Source organism: Cyprinus carpio, chromosome B3 (genome assembly GCF_018340385.1).
Source record: "Cyprinus carpio isolate SPL01 chromosome B3, ASM1834038v1, whole genome shotgun sequence".
Taxonomy (NCBI): domain Eukaryota; kingdom Metazoa; phylum Chordata; class Actinopteri; order Cypriniformes; family Cyprinidae; genus Cyprinus; species Cyprinus carpio.
In genome coordinates this window covers 11,977,360-12,000,551 of record NC_056599.1, presented here as the reverse complement: position 1 = coordinate 12,000,551, position 23,192 = coordinate 11,977,360, and the positions used below count along the sequence as shown (strand labels likewise).

The window sequence follows — 23,192 nt, the reverse complement described above, 5'->3', positions numbered from 1 at the left end:
GGCCATGTCCACACGTACACGAGTAAACAGAGCTTTTCCTTCTTCCATTTTTGCGCTTGCTTGTGGCGAACAGCCATACAGCGTAGAAAAAGCTGCGGTTTTAAAAATAACGGCGTTTGTGTGGACAGAGCCTAAAATGCTATGAAATGAATGCTGGTGTGGTCATTTAACTTTGTTCCAAAATGCAGTGAGCTGCATTCTAAAGAATTGGTTACATTCACCGCTGTTTGATGAATTTTCACATACGAAATCTAGTCATTTCAATAGAAATACATGTGACTGGGAATTTCTCACACACATATTTGGCAACGCGTGCAAGTCGGTCATGCAAATCGCTGAGCTGAGTAACAAAAACTTGTTTGGTTTGATTGAGCTGTGCTTTATAGTTCTCTATATTGATAATAGATAACAGACCTTTTTTGCTTGTGAAACTTTACCAAAATTTTGCTAATGTAGGAATTGTTCACCCAAAAATGAAAATTCTGTCATTAATTTCTCAACCTCATGTCGTTCCAAACCTGTGGTGGTTGTGTTGCTGTCTATGGAGGGTCAGAAAGCTCTCGGATTTCATCAAAAATATCTTAATTTGTGTTCTGAAGACAAACGGATTTGGAACGACATGAAGGTGAGTAATTAATGACAGAATTTTCATTTTTGGGTGAACTAACCCTTTAAAGTCAGAAACCATGGTTAATTTTCATAAGGGTTGTCACTCTAAAAGCATAAACATAATAGCAGACAAATATTAGGGGGAAAAAATGTTTTTTACAGACATTTTTTGTTAATATAAAATGGTTAATTTTTATAAGACAAATATTAGGGGGAAAAAATGTTTTTTACAGACATTCTGTGAAATTTAATTAATTAAATATATATTAATAAATATTATGATATTTTTCTCACTTCGTCCAGCATTAAGTGAGGTTGTCTCATTGCATTATGTGATTGACTTCTCAAAGGACACACGCAGTCTTGCTTTAAAATGTCTATTGAGACAGCTTACTAGGTTTTGGAACAGAGTTCGACCTTTGGAAAAGATGTGAATCTCAAACCTAATGGCTTTTGTAAGAGTAGATGTGAGTAGCAGCCACATCATGTAATGCTTCCCCTACCTCTTGATGGTTTGTGTGATTGAAGACTGACGCTGGAAAGCAGCTCGCCGGGGGTCAAAGAGGTCACGTGGAGGAGAGGGGAGATGAGATGTTTCCACAGGCATACTGACACTGCGATGGAAACCATGCCTCTTCACGGGCTGCAAACGAGAGACATGGACAGGCTTGGAAACCAGAGGTACACTATGCACTTAAGATGAGGTAGATAACGGTGCTTGTACCTGAACAAAAACTGGAGCTTCGTCCACGGACACCTGAGCGGTGGGAATGTCCAGTTTTAGCCATGGCGGCTTCTTGCGCTGCAGGCTGCTGGTGCTGTCGCGTCTGGGTTCAGCCATGCTGCCTGCCTCTCCCTAGACCTGCCAGCTACAGAGAGAGAGAAAACGAGATGAAGAGAGAGGTGGGTTCTCAAAAGAACTGCACAGTGTGCCAGTAAATCCCAAATTCAAACAGTTACTCTTCAAAGTTGAGGCTTTGTTGTGCTGATAAGGTTTATGACTAATGTAGGGAATGGGACACTAGACAAATATATTTTAAAATGTAATTTATTTCTGTGATGCAAAGCTGAATTTCCAGCATCATTACTTCAGTCTTCAGTGTCACATGATCCTTCAGAAATCATTCTAATATGCTGATTTACTGCTCAAGGAATATTTACTCTTATAATTAGTTAAACATTGTTGTGCTGTGTAATAAAGTGAGGAAAGTGTGGAACAGAAAGTTTGAGGAACAATATTTATTTTAATTTTAAGGCATTATTTATTTATTTGAAATGCTTCGTTGCTGAATAAAAGTATTGATTTCAAATAATAATAAAAAAAATACAACTTTTAAATGGTTGTTTAACTCCAATGACAGTTATAAATTTATAAACCCACTTTTGCATACAGACATGTTTGTTCAGTAGAAATGCAGTACACTTACTGCAGCATACTATGCACAATATATTATGCCATTCTGAACATGTCTATTTAAATGTACTTGCTAAGCCACAAGATGGCAGTCTAAAATCACCACAAGATGTCTGAGCGCCCCAAAAGCCAGTAAACCTTCCTGCTGCTGAGGAAACCATAAAATGTAAATAAATAACCGTTTTCTCATATGTCTGCATTCACTCAGCATTCTCAGATCCACTTAACTGACTAATAAACATTTGTACTGTGGGGGTGGAAAAGTTTATTGTCAATAGATTAAGCCTAAGCCAGTGGCTTTATACTACCCTCTCATTAAAAGTGCTGCTTTCTGGCAAAGCAGGAATTTTGTGAGAGGCCATCATTAGTGTGTCTTCCTGCTGCACATTCCCACACAGCCTGAGAAGAGTGTTTTCCAGATCACTGCAGCATGCGACCAGCAGCTGAAGAGCACTAAACCGACACTCTTTCTGCTTTCTTCCATTCTCTGAATACTGCTTGTCAAGATGTCAGTTCAGTGCAGCCTGCATTTCTACAGAACAGAGATCTGCTATCCAACCTGAGACTGTTTGTGCGTTTCTGGGCCGAGTTCAGGTCAGGTCTTCATGCAATCAGTTTTTTATAGCAACTTCAGGTTTGTTATTGAAGAAAAACAAATTTTTGTCTCATTTAAGTGATATGGTTTGGGCTTTATCTTAATGCCTGAGTATTTCTTCTACAGTTCAGTTGATATAAGTTACTTTGGATAAAAGCATCTGTCTAATGTGTAAATGTAAAGTGAAACATATAATTTTAATATGACTTAAGATATTATTTATTGTTTAAAATTTTATTTGAAATATTAAAATAGTTTAATATTTATAAATAATGCAGAGAATCACTCCTATTGACTGATTATTAAAAAATACAATTAAGCAAATATTAAGTGAAAATTAAACAGTGCTTTCTACAGAATTCTGTATATATATATATATATATATATATATATATATATATATATATATATATATATATATATATATATATATATATATATTAACTACACATTGTCATATACAGTAAACATCCAGCCATAAATGAGTCAGATGTTAAATCAATAACTGCTCTGATAGACTTAACAAGTAATTCATGAGTAAGACTGACTCATACAACAACTTGTCAGGTTGTGGGAGTAATAACTCATAAGAGTCAATTATACATGACTACAATGGTCCATCTGTGTTTTTGCTTTTGCAAGCATCCAGTGAAGACAAAACAATAGAAAGACAAGTTTATTGTCTTTGCATTATTTCACATATCTCATCATCTTCAATTCAGACTTCAAGCTCATAAATCAGATGAAAATTTCATTTCTTTTGCTTTGGTGCAGTTGATTCAGCAGAGGCACAGTTCCGAACACTCAATATGCTTCTGCAACCCATTTTTTATTTAAAAAGCCTCCTTCTGTCTAAGGAGTGACATAGAGGCAAAGGTAGTCATTCTGGGATATATATTCACCCCTCGGGAAGGCCTCCAGATCTGTTCTTGGTTACTCTTAACAAAACAGATTTTACACAGCACACCACTCTTTTAAGCTCTCATGATGGAGTGATGATGGAAGCTACTGTGAAAAATATAAATCACAGAAACACAGTCAAACAGAAGTTCATAAATCTCGAATCTAGCAAAACCCTAATGGAAGTTTAAACTTTAAACTCATCAAAATTGTTACTTATGAACAGCACCAGACAAGAAAGAACCCAGTGACTGCAGCTCATGGTGGAAAGTTAAACACCCTCTTTGTCCATGAGAAAGTTACTGCCCGCTGAAGAGGAATGTGGACTGATATCATCACTGGCCTTTCAGTATGTGTGCCGTGTGATGACTGGGAGATTACAGGGCAGACAGGAGCAAAGCCCCAGCTTTGAGGACACCCCTGTCGGGCCATGCCAATGGTTTTCCACCACAGGCAAGGGCTAGGTCAAAATGTAATCAGTCTCATGATTTTGTGACAACAAAAAATGACCAGAACAGTTTGCATAAATCATTTTGAGTTATGACAACTTCTAATGAAATTATGTTCAACCAACAACCAACACTAACCTGTAACACTAACAAATCCTCATTTTGAACTTCTAATTTGTGTTACGCTTACATCTTATGTCATCCGCTTGAACGCCATGAACGTGCATACAACAGTTAGGAGAAGCTGGAAATTACAATTTATAAAGTTTTAAATATGGATATGTTCTTACACAAATGTATTGATTCGCTTCAGAAGGTCTTTATTAACCCCGGAGCTGTGTGGAGCACTTTTTATGATGTATGAATGCACTTTTTTGGGCTTCAAAATCTCGACCCCCATTTTCTGCCATTATAAAGCTTGGAAGAGCCAGGACATTTTTTAATATAACTCTGATTATATTTGTGTGAAAGAAGAAAGTCTTATACAACTAGGATGGCTTGAGAGTGAGCAAATCATGGGCTAATTTTCATTTTTGGGTGAACTATCCCTATAACGCAGAAACAGTTTAAATTACACAATAATTACATAATTTAAAGTTGATGTAAAGGTTTTTAGTTTGAAACCATGCATTTATTGAAGTTGTGGTAACAGGTCACCTGAATTGTTTTAGAGTGGCAGGTAATTTCGAAAGTAGGTCCAAATAGCCAGTGCAAAGTAGATTTAAGTGAATGAAAAAAAATAGTGTTTTAAAGTAGTATTGATATTAATAAATGTTATTTTATTTTATTGTTTTATATAATATATAGCAATAAACACACACATTAAAGAATTGTAAAATGCCACACAGAGACTTTCGTAATTCACAATTTTAATGATGATGCAAATGAATATCTGTTTTGAACTTACTCAAACACTGTAAAAGGTAGTTTATTTTTTGTTTGTTTTTTAGATTATTGGAGTATATATTGCAAAAAAAATTTGAAGTCTACTTCAAAATTTCATGTTTAAATCAATGTGTTACTTGCCATTCCTTTGTAATTATTTACCAGAATTTTCTGAGTAAAAACTTTCACCGCCTGTTTTTTTGTTCAGTGTAGCTGCATGAAAACTTGCCAAGCATAGTCTATAAATTCGCAACAAATTTCTTCCATATTTTCTTCCGTATTGTAATGAACATATAACGACTTATGCAGGGTTTTGGAAGTATCCATCGGTTGTTGATTGGATTTTCAGATGTGGACACTGCAATTGATAATGGAGGCACATCTGAATGACAGTTGTGAATGAATCATTCATAAAAAGATCAATAAAATGCATTTAGAGAATAGATGGTAAATTTTAATTTCATGCCCACTTCAAAAAAAAAAAAGAACTGTCATTCTAAAACCATTGCAATCATTGCAATATTCACATTTTTTAAATTAAAGAAGTCAAAAACTTTTTGCTAATATTCCAAAAATGATTTTCTATATACTGACCAGCCCCACCACAGAAAGGAACCACCTGTCAGGTTCAATATCTGAACAGACCCATTCCAGACATCGAATCCTGACATTTAAGCATGTCAGAACCCAAATTGGCTAATTCTGAAAGGCAGTGATTATATTTGACGCAGGAGTCAGAAATGAGAAGACGCAGTTGTGCTGTGTGATAGACCGCTAGAGAGGCCTGAGGGGACACACATGAAACCTTCCCATCAGCCTTTAGCCAGAACAGACCACCGTGACTGCCTAATGTCTGTATCAGTATCCACCATCATCTCATTAATCTGGCCACTAAATCACATGACAGGCTGATTACCAACTGCATGAGAGCCATCAGCCCTGGGTCTGCACACTGCATTGTGGGAGTGTGGTAATTATCTTCTACACCCCTGTCATTTGACTCCAACCCCTGCAGCAGTGCTTCCTGAGAAGCTAATATGTAGCATGTGCCACAGCCTTGGTTTATGTTGCAGATGCCTAAGGTTAGTTTGAAAGTGCACTGATGTTACATCCTCAGCAATTAATTCCCTTCAGCTTTACTGTCACATCTTAAACATTATATATAGCACCTGTCAGTCACTGAAGCATGTTTTGGGGCGAGACTTCATGCTGGTTTCTCTAGTGCTAGGCTGTGCATGTATGGACACTTCACAAGGCTACACATGCTGGATATCCCCAGGAGAACCATGGGAAGAACAGCACAAGGCCAGCTGTGTGTTTTGCAACATTTCATAAACTGCCAGCATGTGTGTAAGATGCTGGGCAGCTGTAGTCCAATGCATAATGTAGATGTGAGGAGATATTTACAGTTAAATTATATACAGTCATATTCTATTAACACTTTTGACTAAAGCGACTCACAGTACACAGAACTCTGGAGTTCACACTCACAAAAAAAAAAAAATTGTCATCTGTTCACCTTATTGTCACTTCAAACATATGTTTGTATTGTTTGTGTAATGCAAAAAGAGTTATCGATAACACTTTATCCTTTTTAAATTTAAACAACTTCATTATTCATATTTGTATTCAGCAAGTTGGATTAAATTGATCAAAAGTGACAGTAAAGGCGTGTTGCAAAATGTTGCAAAAAATAACCTTTCTAAGGTAGTGCATGTATAAATGAACAATAACCAAGATTAATAATTGCTGTAACTGTATTTTCCATTGTTATTTCATGTTAGTTATTGCATTACCTAATGTTAACAAACATACAGTAGTGAATGTGAAGTGATTTAGCAAAATGTCCATGCTGCTCTTTTCCATTCAATAAAAGTTGATAGGGACCATTGGAATCATAAAAATGGTTCACGTGACACTTAAGTTTTTTGTATTTTGAAGCCACGCGATAGCCTTGTATGATGAACAGATCCACATTGAATCTTGAGCGAAACGTAATTTTTGAACCATCTCTTTAGGTGCCCTGGTCAAAGTCACAGTTCATGTGAGGTTTGAAAATACAACCTTACAGTCAGCAGCCCAGATCCTGACACATCCGCATCACACAAAGTTATTAATTAGGAAATTTTAGGAAGGATTTTTTAATATCCTCTACCGTCAGAGGAAACAGTTTGGCAGGTCATGGGAAGGATATCCTTGAGTACAGATACCACAGATTGAATTCGACACGTGGCTGCCATCCAAAGGATATGAGACTTCTTTAAAGGTTTTCATTCAGATTTTTGCTTCCACACAGAAAGGTAAATTGCCCCTCTCAAGAGCTTCAAAAAGATCACTTGTATCAAAGTTACGATGCAAGTGAATAGTGCCATGTTCAGATGTCAAACATACTTTTAAGGAAAGCTTGTCTGATGAAAACTTCCATTTTAAGACAACATGTACTAATGGGACAAAATCAGCGTTGTAGCATTTGCTCTTCCTGGCTGCACCACATGAGGCGTCACTAAATGTTTTTCTTTAACATCCAAGCTCTTTATGTAACCATGTAGTGGTTTATTTTGACTGTCCGATTAGATCAAGAGAAAGAAAATCTTGGCTTTCATCTTGATGTTACATTGTTCTCGATTAGCTTCCTGCCCTTGTGTTACCCCAGGCAAAAGCCTGCCACGAGCTAAAACTTCCTGTTTTAAGACATAATCCATCAGATACATTGAAACTATGGCTGGCATTTACAGAAAACAAAAGTGTTGCTTAAACTAGTGCAGGTGCAGTGTTTAAAACAGGCAATTCAAGATATAGAATATCATGTAAACAGACTGGCTGTTGAGTTTTCTCTCGCTGAGACACAACAGTCTTTTGTATACAGACTTTATTCTCCTTTTTCTGTGATTTCTATGATCTGTTCACACCACAACCGAATACAATAACTGGTTGAATGAGTGTAGTCATGCAGTAACGGATAGAGCCACTGTTAGAGCGGGTGAGGGTTTAGATGCTGTGTGTGTGTGTGTGTGTGTGTGTGTGTGTGTGTGTGTGTGTGTGTGTGTGTGTGTGTGTGTTAGGGTGGTGAGCTGTTTCCACATCTCAAGCCACTCAGGACAGACCCTCACCACCAGCAGACCAAATGGAAACTTCCTGTCTGAGTTTTTCCACCATTTGAGCCTAATATAGAACACCCTGGCAAGCGAGATACGATTGTTTTTGGAGAAATCTATCTGATTGGAGGACCTGCCACTGCCATTCGTTAGTCAGAAAAGTTAAACTTGTATAATTAGATGTTAAAATCCTTCCCCTATCCCAGTTTAATATGCAGAGTCTATGATAAGTATAACCCTATTATCAAAACGGGGTTTTCAGTTTTGTTGTAACTAATGGCAGATGCATTGTTCCAGGGTTATTGTTAAAAACAGTGACTGTATCCGAAATCACACACTATATAGTATGCAAAAAACAGTATGTGAAAAGAAAAGTCTAAAATCACAGTATTCTTAAAACAGCAGGCAAAAAAACAAACAAACCCCTTCTATTTCTGGCAAGATTTTGAAGTGTGTATCCAATGGATGCTTTATTATCCCATGAGGTCATGGGAGAGCATTTGGGGGTGAGTAAATTATCAGGAAATGTTTATTCTGAAAGTTAACTAATCCTTTGATGGACACAAATAGTAGTGCAGAAATTACAGACTTCACCTTTTAAAATGATAATTCATAAAATAATAAAATATAATAAAATAAAATAATGGGTGTGCTTCTCACATAAAGCTGTATATTTGTGTGTGTGTGTGTTTAAATTGACTGTAACATTCCACATTGATTTTCATTGTATAGAAAAGAGCAGCATGGACATTCAGCAAAGTGTCTTATTTTGTGTTTACATGAGGTTTGGAACAACATAAGGTTGAGCTGTGTGAATCTTTCATGAGAACATTCCCTCTAGAAAGCACTTCAGACTCGTGTGGAGAGGAGAGCACTGAGTTCAAGCCAACCCAATCTTATGAGAAAAACATAACTATTTTATGAGTTGATTTCATATTTATTTGTATGATGAACACTTACAATGCTTACATGAGCAAGTGTGTAGATAGACACTGTGTTGTGCGCAGGTTCTCAAGTCTTGCATGTGTTTGTGTTTATTTGGGGTAACAGGATTTGATGAAAGAGCCCTGGGCCAGAAGGAAGAGGTTTAATGAGTGGGGTAGAGAACACAGTGATGGATGACCTCATTTATTTGTGTGTTTGAAACACTGGTCACTTCCTTCCTAAAGGCTGAACATCCTGGCCTTCAGGAAGGCTTCTCTCTCTCTTTCTCTTTCTGTCTCGCTCCACACAATTTCTTGGACCCATAGTTCTCGTACACACAAGTGGCCGCTCTGCTTGCAGCATTTATAATGTGATGTCTTTATTTCTCAGTCACAGAGAGATTAAACTCTCCCTGTTGCACACATACCACAAAGCAGCCAACACTCTTATTTCCGCCCATGCCAAACTGACTCCTCCTATCCTCTCATACACTACCAGCAGTGTGCCGAGAGGATCTGCTCAGTCTCAACAAATCAGCCTGAAAGGAATTCCCCCTTTACTCCCAAACATGGAAAGACTGACAGTTGGACTTTAAAGTGTAGCATTGTGTAACTATTCTATCTAGACACTTGTCGTGATTAAAAAAGATACACATATGGGAAGTGTGCACAATCAGTGCGATCATGATTCACAAAAATCAAACAGTTGACGGTATCCATTGACTTCCAAAGTATTTTTTTTCTCCATAATATGGAGGTCAATGGATACCGTCAACTTTCTTCAAAGTTTCTTCTTTTATGAGCAACAGAAGAAAGAAACTCATTCAGGTTTGAGGTAAATGATGACAGAATTTACATTTCAGAATTTATACTTCAAGAAAAATGTACTATAGGAGTGTCCCCTTTAATAAAAGATTTCAACATTTACCACATCATGACATTTTTGATTAATAAAGGCATTTCATATTAATATTCTGACTATGTATGCATTCTGTTAAAGTGATATGTTTTTTTTCTAGAAATCCTACTTAAATTTTTGGCATATGATTATATTAATCAGACTTCTGAGTAATGTTAAGCCTTAACATTTTAAACTACCATACACTGAATAACATTTATTTTGTAATACAGTGGAAAGAGTGAAGATCTCCTCCAATATTTACTTTTAGAAGAAACATTATATTTCATGGTGAAGCGTGTCATTTCTGCATCACTAGAATTACCAAAAAACAAACAAACAAATAAATAAATAAAATAAATCAATAAAAATACATCAAAAGGGTATACAGAATGTGCTGTTTTGCAGTTTGACTGACCAAACAGAAAATGTTCAGCCAATGCTGTGTGTCAGGCTGGATGGATGAGGTCTCTGGATGGAATATGAGAAAGCAGATTTACAAAATCTGCAAAAATACAAACATTATTAGTAGTTATTTATCAAATAAAACAGCTGAGAACTCCATTATCTCCAGCGCTACACAAGAGCAACCTCAGAGCAATATGATATTTCTCTAGGTGTGTGTTCTGTGTGTAACTATAGCTCATCTTCAGTCTGTCTATCAGTGCATAAAGTGCAGATTCAGTCTTTTTAAAAATCTTTTTATAGCGCACCTATTATGAAGCTGACAACAGCAAGGGAACTGTTTCTGCTCGTGTTTCATCTTCTTATGAAGGACAAGCCGGTATGACAATTAACCATACTTCAGCAGAAATAAGAAATAAGTTCTAAAAATGGCCTTCCTTACCTTAAAAATTCAGTGCTCATGTGCGAAATGCTGTAAAAGACACGAGCACAACGGTCATACACGTCTGTCTAGTGCATGTTTACATACAAAAACAATAGAAAAGTAGCGCACTGGAATGAAAAATGTGTTCTGTTTGAACAGCCCCTTAGTATGCCCCAAATCATAGTATGTTAAAGGGGTCATCAGATGCTCTTTTTCCACAAGTTGATATGATTCTTTAGGGTCTTAATGAAAAGTCTATAACACACTTTGGTTAAAATTTCTCAATGGTAGCGTAAAACAACACCCTTTTCACCCTGCCAAAAACAGCTCTTTTCAGAGCAAGCCGTTTTCTTGCATGCCGCTTTAAATGTTAATGAGCTCTGCTGACTCCGCCCCTCACTTCAGAGCCGCTCTCTCAGAGACGTGAAACTTGCTAACCTTATTAGTGTAAATCCTGTAGCCTTATGGTGTAAATTCGAAGTACCCACTATAATGGCTAGATAATATGACATGCTGATAATACTTAAGAGTTAGGGGGATGTTCAAATCCCTAACCGCAACTATGAGCAATAGTAATTGTTATGCGAGCACTAATAATATCATGACCATCCAATAGCAATCCTACGATAAGCTGCTGGATAAAATCAAGACCCACCCTACATTATTTCCAGCTGTGCAATCTCACGCACATTACCCAAGTTAAATGCATTCTGTGTCATGTTGTCTTTAAAGGAGATGGGGGAGGGTCGATGGTCTGCGCGGTAGGCCTTACATTCAGCATTCCTTTGCATCAGACGGAAATACTTCACATAGTCGCCCATCAGACCCCATACTCCCGAGCTGCTCGAGACCATTACATTCCTGAGTGCAGAACGACATTGTGAGATGTGACAGTCTGTCACCCCGAACCATTTCATCTGACATTAAAAAACAAACATGCACACACACACACACACACACACACACACACACACACACACACACACACACACACACAGGAATACCCTTTGCAGATGACTCTCTGATCATGTATCAGGGCAGCGGTGGCCAGGACCGGCACTGTCTCAGTAGTGGGCGGCGCTTCTGCCACTGCCTATGTTTGCTCAGCATGCCTCAAAAGCACACTAGGGTCTTTGCAGGGGAAAGTAAACACTTCAAAGTGACCCATTACAATCTATGAAGTGAGTACACAATGAGTGTTTTGTTTATAGTGACAGTTTCAACTGAAATAGAACATTCCTGATGTTCCACATCTGTATGCCTTTAATTCTTCCAAGTAACACAAATGATATCTACTCTTTTCCAAAAAAAACATGCTTTTTAATGCAGCTAGTCCCTATGGAGATGAAGCCTTTAAGCTTCTAAAAAGATGCAAAAGTACCATAAAAATTATATAAAAGCTGTCCATATGAATGCACTATTATATGTAGGCAATGCAATAGCTTGTGAGGAACAGACTTATGTCATAGTTATTAACAGAGTTATTCAATGAAAAATGTCCTCTTCAGTATGCTGTTAGCTGCTGTGACTGAATCATTGGATGAATAAAACCAGCCGAACTGATTTAAGGAATAACTTTTATCCGTTGAATTTGACCAGCTGATTTCCTGAGACTCAAAAGAACAATTCAGTTAAAGGAACAGTTTACCCAAAAATGAAAATCTGGCACCCTCAGGCCATCCAAGATGTAGATGCTTTTGTTTCTTTCACCAAAATTATTATTATTTTTTTTAAATTTAGCATTACATCACTGACACATCAATGGATCCTGTGCAGTGAATGTGTGCCATCAGAATGAGAGTCCAAACAGCTGTTAAAAACATCACAATAATCCACAAGTAATCCAGTCCATCTATTAATGTCTTGAAGTGCAAAGATGCATGTTGGTAAAACAACAAATCCATCAAGGCGGTTCAAGTTTAAAGAGCTGCTTCTGGCCAAAATATGTGTCTATAATTCATAATAATGTATCTCCTGTATTTTTCTCATTCTGTCGGCACCCACTGACTTCCACGGAAAAGAAAGTCATACAGGCTTAAAGGAACATGACTGAGAGTAATTAATGATAGAAACTTAATTTTTGGATGAATTATCCCTTTAGCCTTCTTCAAACTGATACCAGAGTGCACTTTAAAAGGGAATATAAACTAAAACACTGAATACCAGGCAGTCGATCCAACGCATAATCATCTGGATTCAAAAACCCACATTCTCCCTCTATATCTCACGGTCCGCTGCAGCGCTGTCTCTGGCTGCATGAAGCCGTGTGGAGGACTGATTTAATTATCACAAGCAAATTACTCAGTATCATCAGCTGTTTCTCACTATGATCCAGAGGCCGAGGAATCCAGCTCTGAGTCACTGCTGAAACAACCTCCCCTGGTTTTGTAAGACGTGAGGCCTCACGCACCATATTGTTCACTGACCTTTAGCTGCTCACAGTATTGTGCAGACTTACAGTTCTCAACACTCCCTTCCAGAAATAGCCTCATATATATTTAACAATCACTCAGGGGCCTTAAACTGCAGTAACAGGCATGACTCCCTACATAAGTGCCACTCAACACTTCATGCTGCTCAGCTACACCTCAAAACCACATATAAATGTCACAACACTTTAGTATTTCACATAAAAGACTCCAGTGAACCATTGGAAGTTGCATAAATTTACAAATTAACTTTCTAATTTAAACATGACAGGTTTAGGAAAGAACGACCCTCATGTTTTTCCAACCTGAACTTGAAATGTCTTTGGGTTTTTTTTTTTTTGTTTTTTTTTGCTCCAATGTTTTTGGCTCCCAATGTTCTTGAAAATATCTTCTTTTATGTTCCACGGAGGAAAGAAAGTCTTGCAGGTTTGGATTGGACATAAGGGAGAGTAAACAAAGACAGACTTTTCCTTTTATTGGTGGACGATCCCTTTAACTGTGGTTAAAGGTTTTGGTTTTTATGTAGTTGGTCTGAAAGTACTGCAGGGCCAAATAATCAGAATTGATCAATTATTTAGAAATGCAACATCCTTGAATAATTCACCACCATTTTTTCTTTTTGGAGCATCTATAAACAAGTCTCTCTGGTGCCAAAACTACATGAGCAGAGAGTGGTCAGAGAGTCCGAGAAACAGTTTTCTCTTGAAACCTGCAAGACAACTCTTCACTCCGGTGGAAAAACAAGATCTTGTCTGGATCACTGCAAGTGCAAGAGCTGTCAACCAAAGAAAAGTGCAGATAAACATTTATATCCATTCATCTTGCAGACATTTTTATCCAGTGTGTCTGAAGAAAATCACAAGCTGTTTATTTATTAACATACACAAACAAAAGTAGAAGTTAAATGAAGAAATACAGAGGAAGAGAACAATATATATCCTTTATTAACAATAGGAGTTATTACAAGAAGTGCCTCTGCTTGTGGTCATGAGTGTTCGCAGAAGAGGTGTGTCTTCAGCTATTTCTTTAAAGTTGTGATCGCCAAAGCAGATCATAAGACAGAAAACCACAAGTGGAATTTTTTTATTTATTTATTTTTTCCTGATTTGATGTGTTACATTACAAATGATATTATAAGCATCACAATTTGAGTTAAAAGTTGAATGTCAGTATTTGATCTTTTTTCTGCTGAGCTGATCATGTTTTTGAAAATGATCCAAAGAGCATTTTGATTTATTTTTAATAATGATTCATAATTAAAAATAATTACCTAACTATTTGATTAATGACTCTTTTTTAACTTCAGTATTGCATCAGACTTTGGACCTCACTATATATTTAAATAAAAAGCATATTCATATCAAATGACAAACTATGTATACAGTACATTTCTATTTTACTGACTTTATGATCCTCAAAAATTCATTGCAAACTTACAGTATGTATGTAAATACAGAGAGGTGATTCAAGGTGGATATTTCAAAAGCGTCAGCTTCTATTTTTGTGTCTACACTATGTTGTTTTACTATAGAGTGGGTGTACTTGACTACAGACAGTCTGAAGCGTGTATATGAGCTCCACCATGAGTTCCTGTGCTCCCTACAGCAGCCTGTTCCATGTGTCTGGAGAAAATAGAATAGAGCAGGAGGCTTCTATTCTAGTGAGACCAAAATCACATGACACCCAGTTACAATATGCAGTCTGATACACCGTACTAGTGTTTTTACACATTTGTGGAGGACATTGTGGTTAAAGGAATCGGTTTCTCCAAAATTAAAATGTGCTGAAAATATACTCCAAGATGTGGAAAGTTAGTTTCTTCATTAGAAAAGATCTGGAGAAATCTGGAGTCCAAACAGCTGATAAAACATCACAATAATCCATAAGTAATCGACACAACTCTAATCCATCAATTAATGGCTTGTCAAGCGGAAGGTAGCAGGTTTGTAAGAAATAAATCCATTTAGGCGTTTAACTTCAATGTAATTCAATAATATTTCAACTATGCATTTGAAAATTTACATAGTATTTTAGCTACAGTATGTATGGTAAAATTCATAAATCCATTTACTAAAGTGAAAACGTCCATCCCCTGTCCTCCTGTCACATCAAAATCTACCAACATGTTTGTTTAGACCTGTTTTGGAATGTTTTCGCTTGTAAATAATTTTTGATCTGTGTGTATTTCTCTCCTGATTCGGACGAGATGACATTTTCACTGGAAAAAAAAGCAGTATTATGAATAGCAATAGAGGACTGGTATTGTAGCCAGAAGCAACAGTGATTTGTTTCTTATAAACAAGCAGCTTTTCACTTCACACGACGTTAACTGATGGACTGGAGTCGTGTGGATTATTAGTGTATTATTGTGATGTTTCTATCAGCTGTTTGGACTCTCAATCTGACGGCACCCATTCACTGCAGAGGATCCATTGGTGAGCAAGTGACGTAATGCTAAATTTCTCCAAATCGGTTCTGATGAGGAAACTAACTCATCTTCATCTTGGATGACCTGAGGATGCGTGGATCGTCAGCAAATGTTCATTTCTGGGTGAATCTTTCCTTTAAACTGATTGCTGGTTACAAATGAATTGTTAAAATATTTTTTACACCAGCATAAACAGTACAGCGATTTTATGTCATGCAGGACATTGAATATGTGCGCTGCTCTGATATGAAAGTACACAGACCAACAAAAGCAGTGTAATTTAATTTCCATATAGCCAATACTAACTAGAGTGGACATACAGAGAAGAAAAACAGTGAGAAAAGATCTCATTCAAATGACCGTAACTGAAGAACATGTGTTTTGCATTCACAAGCAGGTGAGAGCAACATTTCTCAATCACAGCAGTGCGCTTTTACTTGAAAGGGGTCACATTCTGAGTAACCAAATTTCCTTGATATTTTACAATAAAAGAGCTTGATGTATCATGAAAATATACTACAACTGTCAAAACTTCCTCCTCAGTCCAAAAAGAAGATCTATTGATACTAAGCTGCAAAAATTACTCATAAACTTAAGCAACTCGAAATGTCACAAAGATTAATGCATTAAAGATTAATTCATGCATTTATGCATTTCAAGTGACGCCCACCAGAAATCCAATGTCACTAAATCAAAACTATTTTCATTATGACTAAAAGTGGTGGGTGCAAACAAATTCATGTCATTCGTTAAGCTCCCCTAAACGCTGTGGTTTATTAAAAGCGTAAACAACATATGAATGGTTTACAGCTGTGTTTGCATATTAAATTGGGATAGAAGAAAAATGTTTTAATGGAAAAATACACACTTCAACATTAAATGCACACAAACAGACTGAACAACAACAATGAATCAACGCAGAATGTTTCTGCAACCCTATGAACGTGAAGGCAACTCCCACCACAGATGTCAAAAGAATCAATAGTGTCAGCATTTCAGTTTGTGGCAGCATTTCTGACAGGACATTTGACCTCTTTTCATTCCATCTGACTCTTGCTGTGCTGAGTTTCCTCTCAGGAGAGCAGCTTTACAAACAGAGAAACAACCCGTATTTTAAGCAGCTCCCTGACAGAGAGGCTCCAAGCTGCATCTCCAACCTGCTAAACAAGTGACCGATTGTCTTCTGGAGGTCAGACATTTTCCTGTTAAGCGAGCTAAGAGCGGACTCAGTCACAGCGTGCACAAAAACATGTGATCCCCATCTAAATAGTTTCCAGCATGATATCAGCCTGAATCAGGCCATAGAAGCTCTTATTGTGCTCTTGGCATGAGCCTGATGAGCATCAAGCAGAACAGAAGATCAGCAGATGGGCCTATCATTGCGAGGAAAGAAAAACTTTTTGGAAAGGTTCATCCAAAAATTGCATTTGTCGTCATCTGTAATGCTAATCACGTCTTTTTTAAATATAACTACACTACAAGGTGCTAACAAAAAGTAGCTCACTACACTGAATCGATATGAAATGTCTGTAAAAATACAGTCCGATGTACTGTGTTAATATTAAGGAATTTTCTGTGCTGAATTTTCAAATGTGATTTACACATTGCATTACATTTTTTTTTAGGGTTAAAAAGAAATATCTGTATACATAACAGAAAAGGTAATGTTTCTATGTCATATTCATGTGTTTTTCTATTTATATTTTTAGAGGGTGATATAAAACTAATATGTGACTATCAGGTATATTTCTTAGATAATACATCAGATAATATAATTAATTTTTTAACTGAATACAGATAAAAAAAAAAAAAGTAGGACTCTACCAATATATATGTATTGAAGACACTATGATGAAATCTAGCATTTTATATTATATTATATAAATCCATCCACTATATTAAAAACAAACATGTTACATTTTTCTGAGCTTATATCATTGTGCTAAAAATAAACAAAGAAGACTCTGGACTATATTAGCCTCTGAACTTCAGAGTTCATCTTATCTGCCTCCAAAAAGACAACAAACCCAACAATAGTCCTCAAAGGACAGCAAAGATTCCATCACATCACATCCGCCTCGAGTGAGGCAAAGGTCAGAGGTCAGAGTTCTGCTTATATTAGGAGCCAGGGAAGGAAGTGCAGAGCAGAAGAGCTGATGAGATTCAAATGGAAGAAGGAAACGCACTCATGTCTGGGACTCTTCTCTGCTTCCATTAGCCACATTAACAGGAAAAACACGAGTCATATTTGATATATCACTGATAAGGCTGTGACGCTGTTTGTATGTGATTAACCAGCCACAGTGGCACCTGTCTATACATAGCACACAAAATAAGTTTCGTTATCAGTAATACAAGCAATGTGTCATGTTTAGCACCACTGACACTCTGTAAACATGAAGGAAAACACCTTTACATCACGTCCTGCCATCATCACAACTTTTTCACACTCACAAAAACTAAAACTGAATTAAAATTAACACTGAAATAAAAAATGTGTGAAACCTAGTAGTAGCTAATATATTTAGGTTTATTATTTTTTAAAATAAATGCAAATATATGAATGTAAAAAAAAAAATTACTAAAAATCAAACTAAATTAAAATAAAAACGGAAAATTTGAAACAAAAAATAAAAAATAAAAAATAAATACTAAAACAACACTGTGTTAAAAATGGAAAACTTCGTCTGAAATATCTGGTTGAACAGGATGCAGTCAGGTTTAAACAGCACACAGAGATGGCTGTGTTTGGTGTGATCATCAGAGGGTGTTAGCCCAGTGCCCTGTCGAAGCAAGTTTAAAAAAATCATAAAGGGAAGTGTTAGGGTTGGGTATGACTTTGTCCTCACGCCCTCACATGAATTCAGTGTAGCAGCACTCAACTCAGCGGCAAATACCACATCTGCCCAGTACTTCACTCTATAAAAACTTTGTGCACGTCTTTACATAAACTACTGTTGGGAAACATTTGCTAATGGAGACACACGGTTATTTTTGTGTATTTTTCTGACATGTTTGCACATCTGGTCTTGCTCGAATCCCTTCCCCCCCCGATGACAGAGATCATGGGAAAGGAAGTGATCTTATCACACAAGGCCCGTCCCTTTCATGTGCATGTTGCAAATGCAAACAGTGATAAGTGTGTATGACTCCTGCGCAGGTGAAGCTCGTTATCATGAAAATGAAACTCTGGGAAGTAGGCAGCAGGGCTTGAAGGTGCAGATCTGGTTCTTGTGGTTTAGAAAGACGGTCTAACCCGGGGCACAAGAATGTGGGCTGATGACACAGTTTCACTGTCTACCACAGTGACAGTTGAAAGGAATATTTCTCACTCCTCATGTCGTTACAAACCCACATGACTTTCTTTCCTCAGAACACAAAAAGAGAATTTCTGAAGAATATTCTGAGCTCTTATGATGAATGTGGTAGAAAATAAAAAGAAAGCACAATTTTTAGTATTCTGAAAACAGCACCTCATAACTCATGCACTATATTCCAAGTGCTCTGAAGCCATAAGATGACAAAATTTAAAATCCTCACAGACTTGAATCACATGATCCAGTAAACAAAAACAGTTTAAATGATTTATTCAGCAAACCAGTCCTGGCTAACCACCTACTGAACCTAAACCTAACTCTAACCCATCTGCTAAATAATAAAAAAAAGTTGAAAAATTCACCAAACAGTTGCTAGTATCCATAGAATTTCACAGTATTTTTTTCCATACTATTTAAGACAATGGATACCAGCAACTGTTTGGTAACCAACATTCTTCAAAATATCTTCTTTTATGATCCACAGAAGAAAGAAACTGATTTGGAACAAATTGAGGGTGAGGAAATGATGACAACATTTTTATTTTTGGGTGAACCATCGATTTAAGCAGTATATCACATAACAATGTTTGTTAACGATAATGGAGTTTATTATAAAGCATTAAAGTGCGTTCAAGTGAAAATATTATTGAAAATTAAAATGTAGGGTGGGGACCTGGATGGAAGCAGATCAGAATGAGAAATTGCAGTGGATTGTAAGAAAGAGTCAGAGTTTATGCACACAAAACATCTGTTGTATAAAAGAGAAATTATTTTTAACAAAATTACTAGGTAAAAATTTCATAATAAAACATGCATGAATACATTTTTCACAATAAGATCAAAACATGCATTTAGAAAATAGATGTTAAAGTCATTCCGACTAACAATATTCCTCAAACTGCACATAAACTGCCTCAAATGGTGAAGGCTTTGCAAATGAATATTCATATTCTGATGTCTAAACGGCAGTGTGTATCAGCCATAAGTTACCTGACTGGACTTTTCCGGAAGGTTTCCAACCAACAATTAAATTTTGCATCGAGGCATACACAAAGGAAGTGTTTTTATGATTGCAACCGAACAGAATGCAGGAGTCTTTTTAAAGAGCCATTTTAAAAATGACACACTCATGGAGTGAGATGCTAAAAAAAAAAAATGACACACTCGCACCACTGCACCCAAATAATTTCCACATTTGCACATTTCGAATGCGATTGAAAGGCTCGCACTGAGTGCTCTAAGTGTGTGATTTTCTTGAGCAACAGACCATAACAATTTCTTGTAGAATACTACAGGAGCTACGCGGCCCCCATTAAGCCGGTGATCTCTGTTATAGTCATAGAGTTTTGCTAGCTGTTGGCAGCTTGGCAAGGCTGTACATTTTCAATCTTCACAGTCGAGAGGTCTAAGCAAGCGGCCACTTTCATTCACACGTCAGAATCATTTCTGCCACTTTTGTGAGCGCTCACGCTGGAGAGCTGGGAGTGACCTTGAGCGCTGTTGACAACACGCAATTACTGCACAGGGTTGGGAGAGAAAGAAGGAAAAAGAAAACAACAGGAGGAGAGCAGCAGGCCTCTTACAAACAGGGAAAAACAACAATTCCAAGCAGGCAGGCTTAGTTTCCTTCCTTCAGACATTGCACACACACCAGAGCAGGAGCATGTGTGAGCGTGACATACTTGCTTACCATGGCTGTGGACAGACAAGACCAGAACAGAATGAAAGTGCTCTCGTCAGCGCTCCACATGGCTGTGATGAGTCTGCAGTTGTGCGTGCCACGCTTGTGCAAGAGTGTGTGTGCAAATCTGGGCTGCATCCCAGAGCAGCGATCTAACAGCTTCTATTATTGCTTTGTTTTTATCATGATGCTCGCAGTCAACATGGCAAGCGCTCGTTTGTTCTCTGTTTCCTGTTTAGTCTCCCAAATGAAGAGGCCTCATGTGGTACATGCTTTTTTTCTGGGCTTGATCTAACTCCTGCATATTTAAAAGAGTTGACATAATTTGGCAGGCACACAACCATGCCAAGTTATGACTAATGGAAGGGAGAGTTGGCTGGATGGCATCCACATAGTTTCATGCTAGGTATGCTGCACGCCCAGAACGACACATCTGGTGACACAATGTTCAATAGAACACGGTTTTTCAGGTAGAATCAATGGTAAAATCATTTATAAAGCCCTTTTCAAACCATGGAAGCTTGTGCATTGCGTTCACACTGACCTTACGCAAATCTTCTTGTCAGTTATTATTAGTCATCATCATGTATCCACCTACTCCCAAAAGGCCATCGAAGGCCAAGTCACACAGCAGCACAAAACACACCCTCGGTTTTCGGTTTAAAGTCTAGACTAGTTTGATTCTGTCCAGACTGCACATGACTTCAAGTAGACAAACAGGGTGGGCAGCCTACTCAGACTCATGCCACACTGTATGCTAAAGATAGAGACAGGCGAGCTGACAGACCTATTTAAAAGTGGCCCTTCATCCTCACTGCAATAATATTAGCACATAGGCATAACTACAAATGAGACAAAACAACAGCCATGGACTCAATATAAACTGCTGCCTGCTGGATAATGCAGTCAGTGGTGATTTTCACTGTATTTTGATGTCTAAAATAGCCACTTTTACATTGCAAAGGAAGCAAAACTAAATCCATAAAATTTATGTGCAGACAGTGGTGGGGAGGGAATTTCGTGAGCTGTTTGAAAAGAGTTACCTGCTAGGGCATGATAAGCTGTGTTTAAGTCCTTCTGGGAAGTTGCTACTTACAAAATACAATATGATGTGGTATGGATCAGGGTTAGGCAAATTGACTTTTTCATTTACTGTATATCTTCCTCTCATTTTGCTCAATAAACAGTTTGTTTCCACAATGATTCTTTAATTGAAAAACCCCAAACTTGCAATACCTGAGCTTAAAGTCGCATGAAATGAAAATTCGCCATGGCTATTTTGTAAATGCATGTTATAGATCTTCTTATGAGCGATTCATTGATGAACATGTTTCCTTTTAAAAAAATTATTTTGATCTCTTAATGTTTCATCAAAATGTCACCATTAACTAAATCGTCTGGTGAAAATGACAGACTTCTCTCTGGTGTCGTACGCAGGACGTCTCCAGTCATTTAGTCTGTTAAAACCCTGCCCTACCACAATCAACTTCAAGCTTGCATTCATTCTGAGTGCAACACAAAATCCAATCAATTTCCAATGGCTAAAAGGAGGTCTTCACCCTATTTTTTTCTTTTCTTCAATAATGTACATCACAAAATGGTTAAAAAGATTTTTCTCTACTTTCGTTTCATTGTGACTTTAAAAAAAAGTATTCTTATTGTTAATTGCATTCATGTGTGCTCAACCTGTAAATAAAACCATTTCGACATTACTTCAGTGCACCATTAGAACTGGTGAAATCCCCTAAAACTGCATACACTGTATGATGAGATTTTTCCTTTGTTTATTTACTTTGCATCTAAATTTGGCTTCGCTATCAAGCCCACAAGTTGACTGGCCCACCATGAAGCTCCCATATGGCCACGCCATCCATCAGCCTGATGTTCTCTACAGGCCTCTAAAGTGAAGAGATCATGAGAACAAAGCAACAAGTTTAGGAAGACACGTGCTTCATATGAAAAACACACAGTAACACTCAATGGAAAAGTGTATTATACAAGCAAATAATAGATAGAAGCAGCTGTGTAAAAGAAAAACAGCTTTTAAGAGAATGATTTGTAATCTCATTGGAGGGAAAACCTCAATGCAAGATGCTACTGATCAAAGCTCTTCCTGAGGAAACACCCACAGCATTACCAAAGCTCTCAAAAAATTACACGCTCACACATTGTTTCACACCACCAGCACCCTCATATTCAGAAACTCTTTTTGCTCATTAAAGCCACGTCGATGAGTCTAAGAAGCCGTAGTTACTCAATTATGCCTGTAACGGTGCACAGGACAGGACTGACAGCAGCCTTCAAAGTGTCTCTACTGAATCTCACTGATCTAAAGAGCTACAAGTTCCGACGTCATAGCAGCATTACGTCATAGTTACAGGAATAATGTTCAACAGCATGCCACAATCTGCCAGATCAAGCCATATCAAACAATACCTGACATTGACAAGACACACAAAAGTTAGGCTACTTTTTCAAAGTAAATGATTTATGCTCCAAAACATATGCAAAGTATATGTAAAAGAACACAACATGTTTCCACCCAGCAAATGCATTTGACTATGATTCAAAGGTTTTTTTTTGCCTTTAAAAGTACATAAAAAATGTGCTAATCTATACAACAAAGGTGTGAAACACAGCTGCGCTTTGTGCCTAATAGTGCCTTTATAAATACAGCACAGCCTCTACATGCCTTACTGTTTATCCATGTTACAATGCTCCATGAATTTATGATTGTTTA

General features: G+C 37.3%; 1 protein-coding gene across 3 annotated transcripts in view; it reads right to left on the bottom strand.

The window, feature by feature from the left end:
* The window catches only part of LOC109056929 (inactive rhomboid protein 1), a 49,080-nt gene that overhangs the window by 17,029 nt on the left and 8,859 nt on the right, over positions 1-23,192 (bottom strand). For all 3 annotated transcript variants that reach the window (XM_042719710.1, XM_042719709.1, XM_042719711.1), the window contains 2 exons: positions 1,334-1,478; positions 1,113-1,252 (listed from right to left, as the gene is read on the bottom strand). In XM_042719710.1, the coding sequence (XP_042575644.1) occupies positions 1,113-1,252; positions 1,334-1,450 (257 nt within the window). In that variant the 5' untranslated portion in view covers positions 1,451-1,478. The remainder of the gene's footprint in view (positions 1-1,112; positions 1,253-1,333; positions 1,479-23,192) is intronic.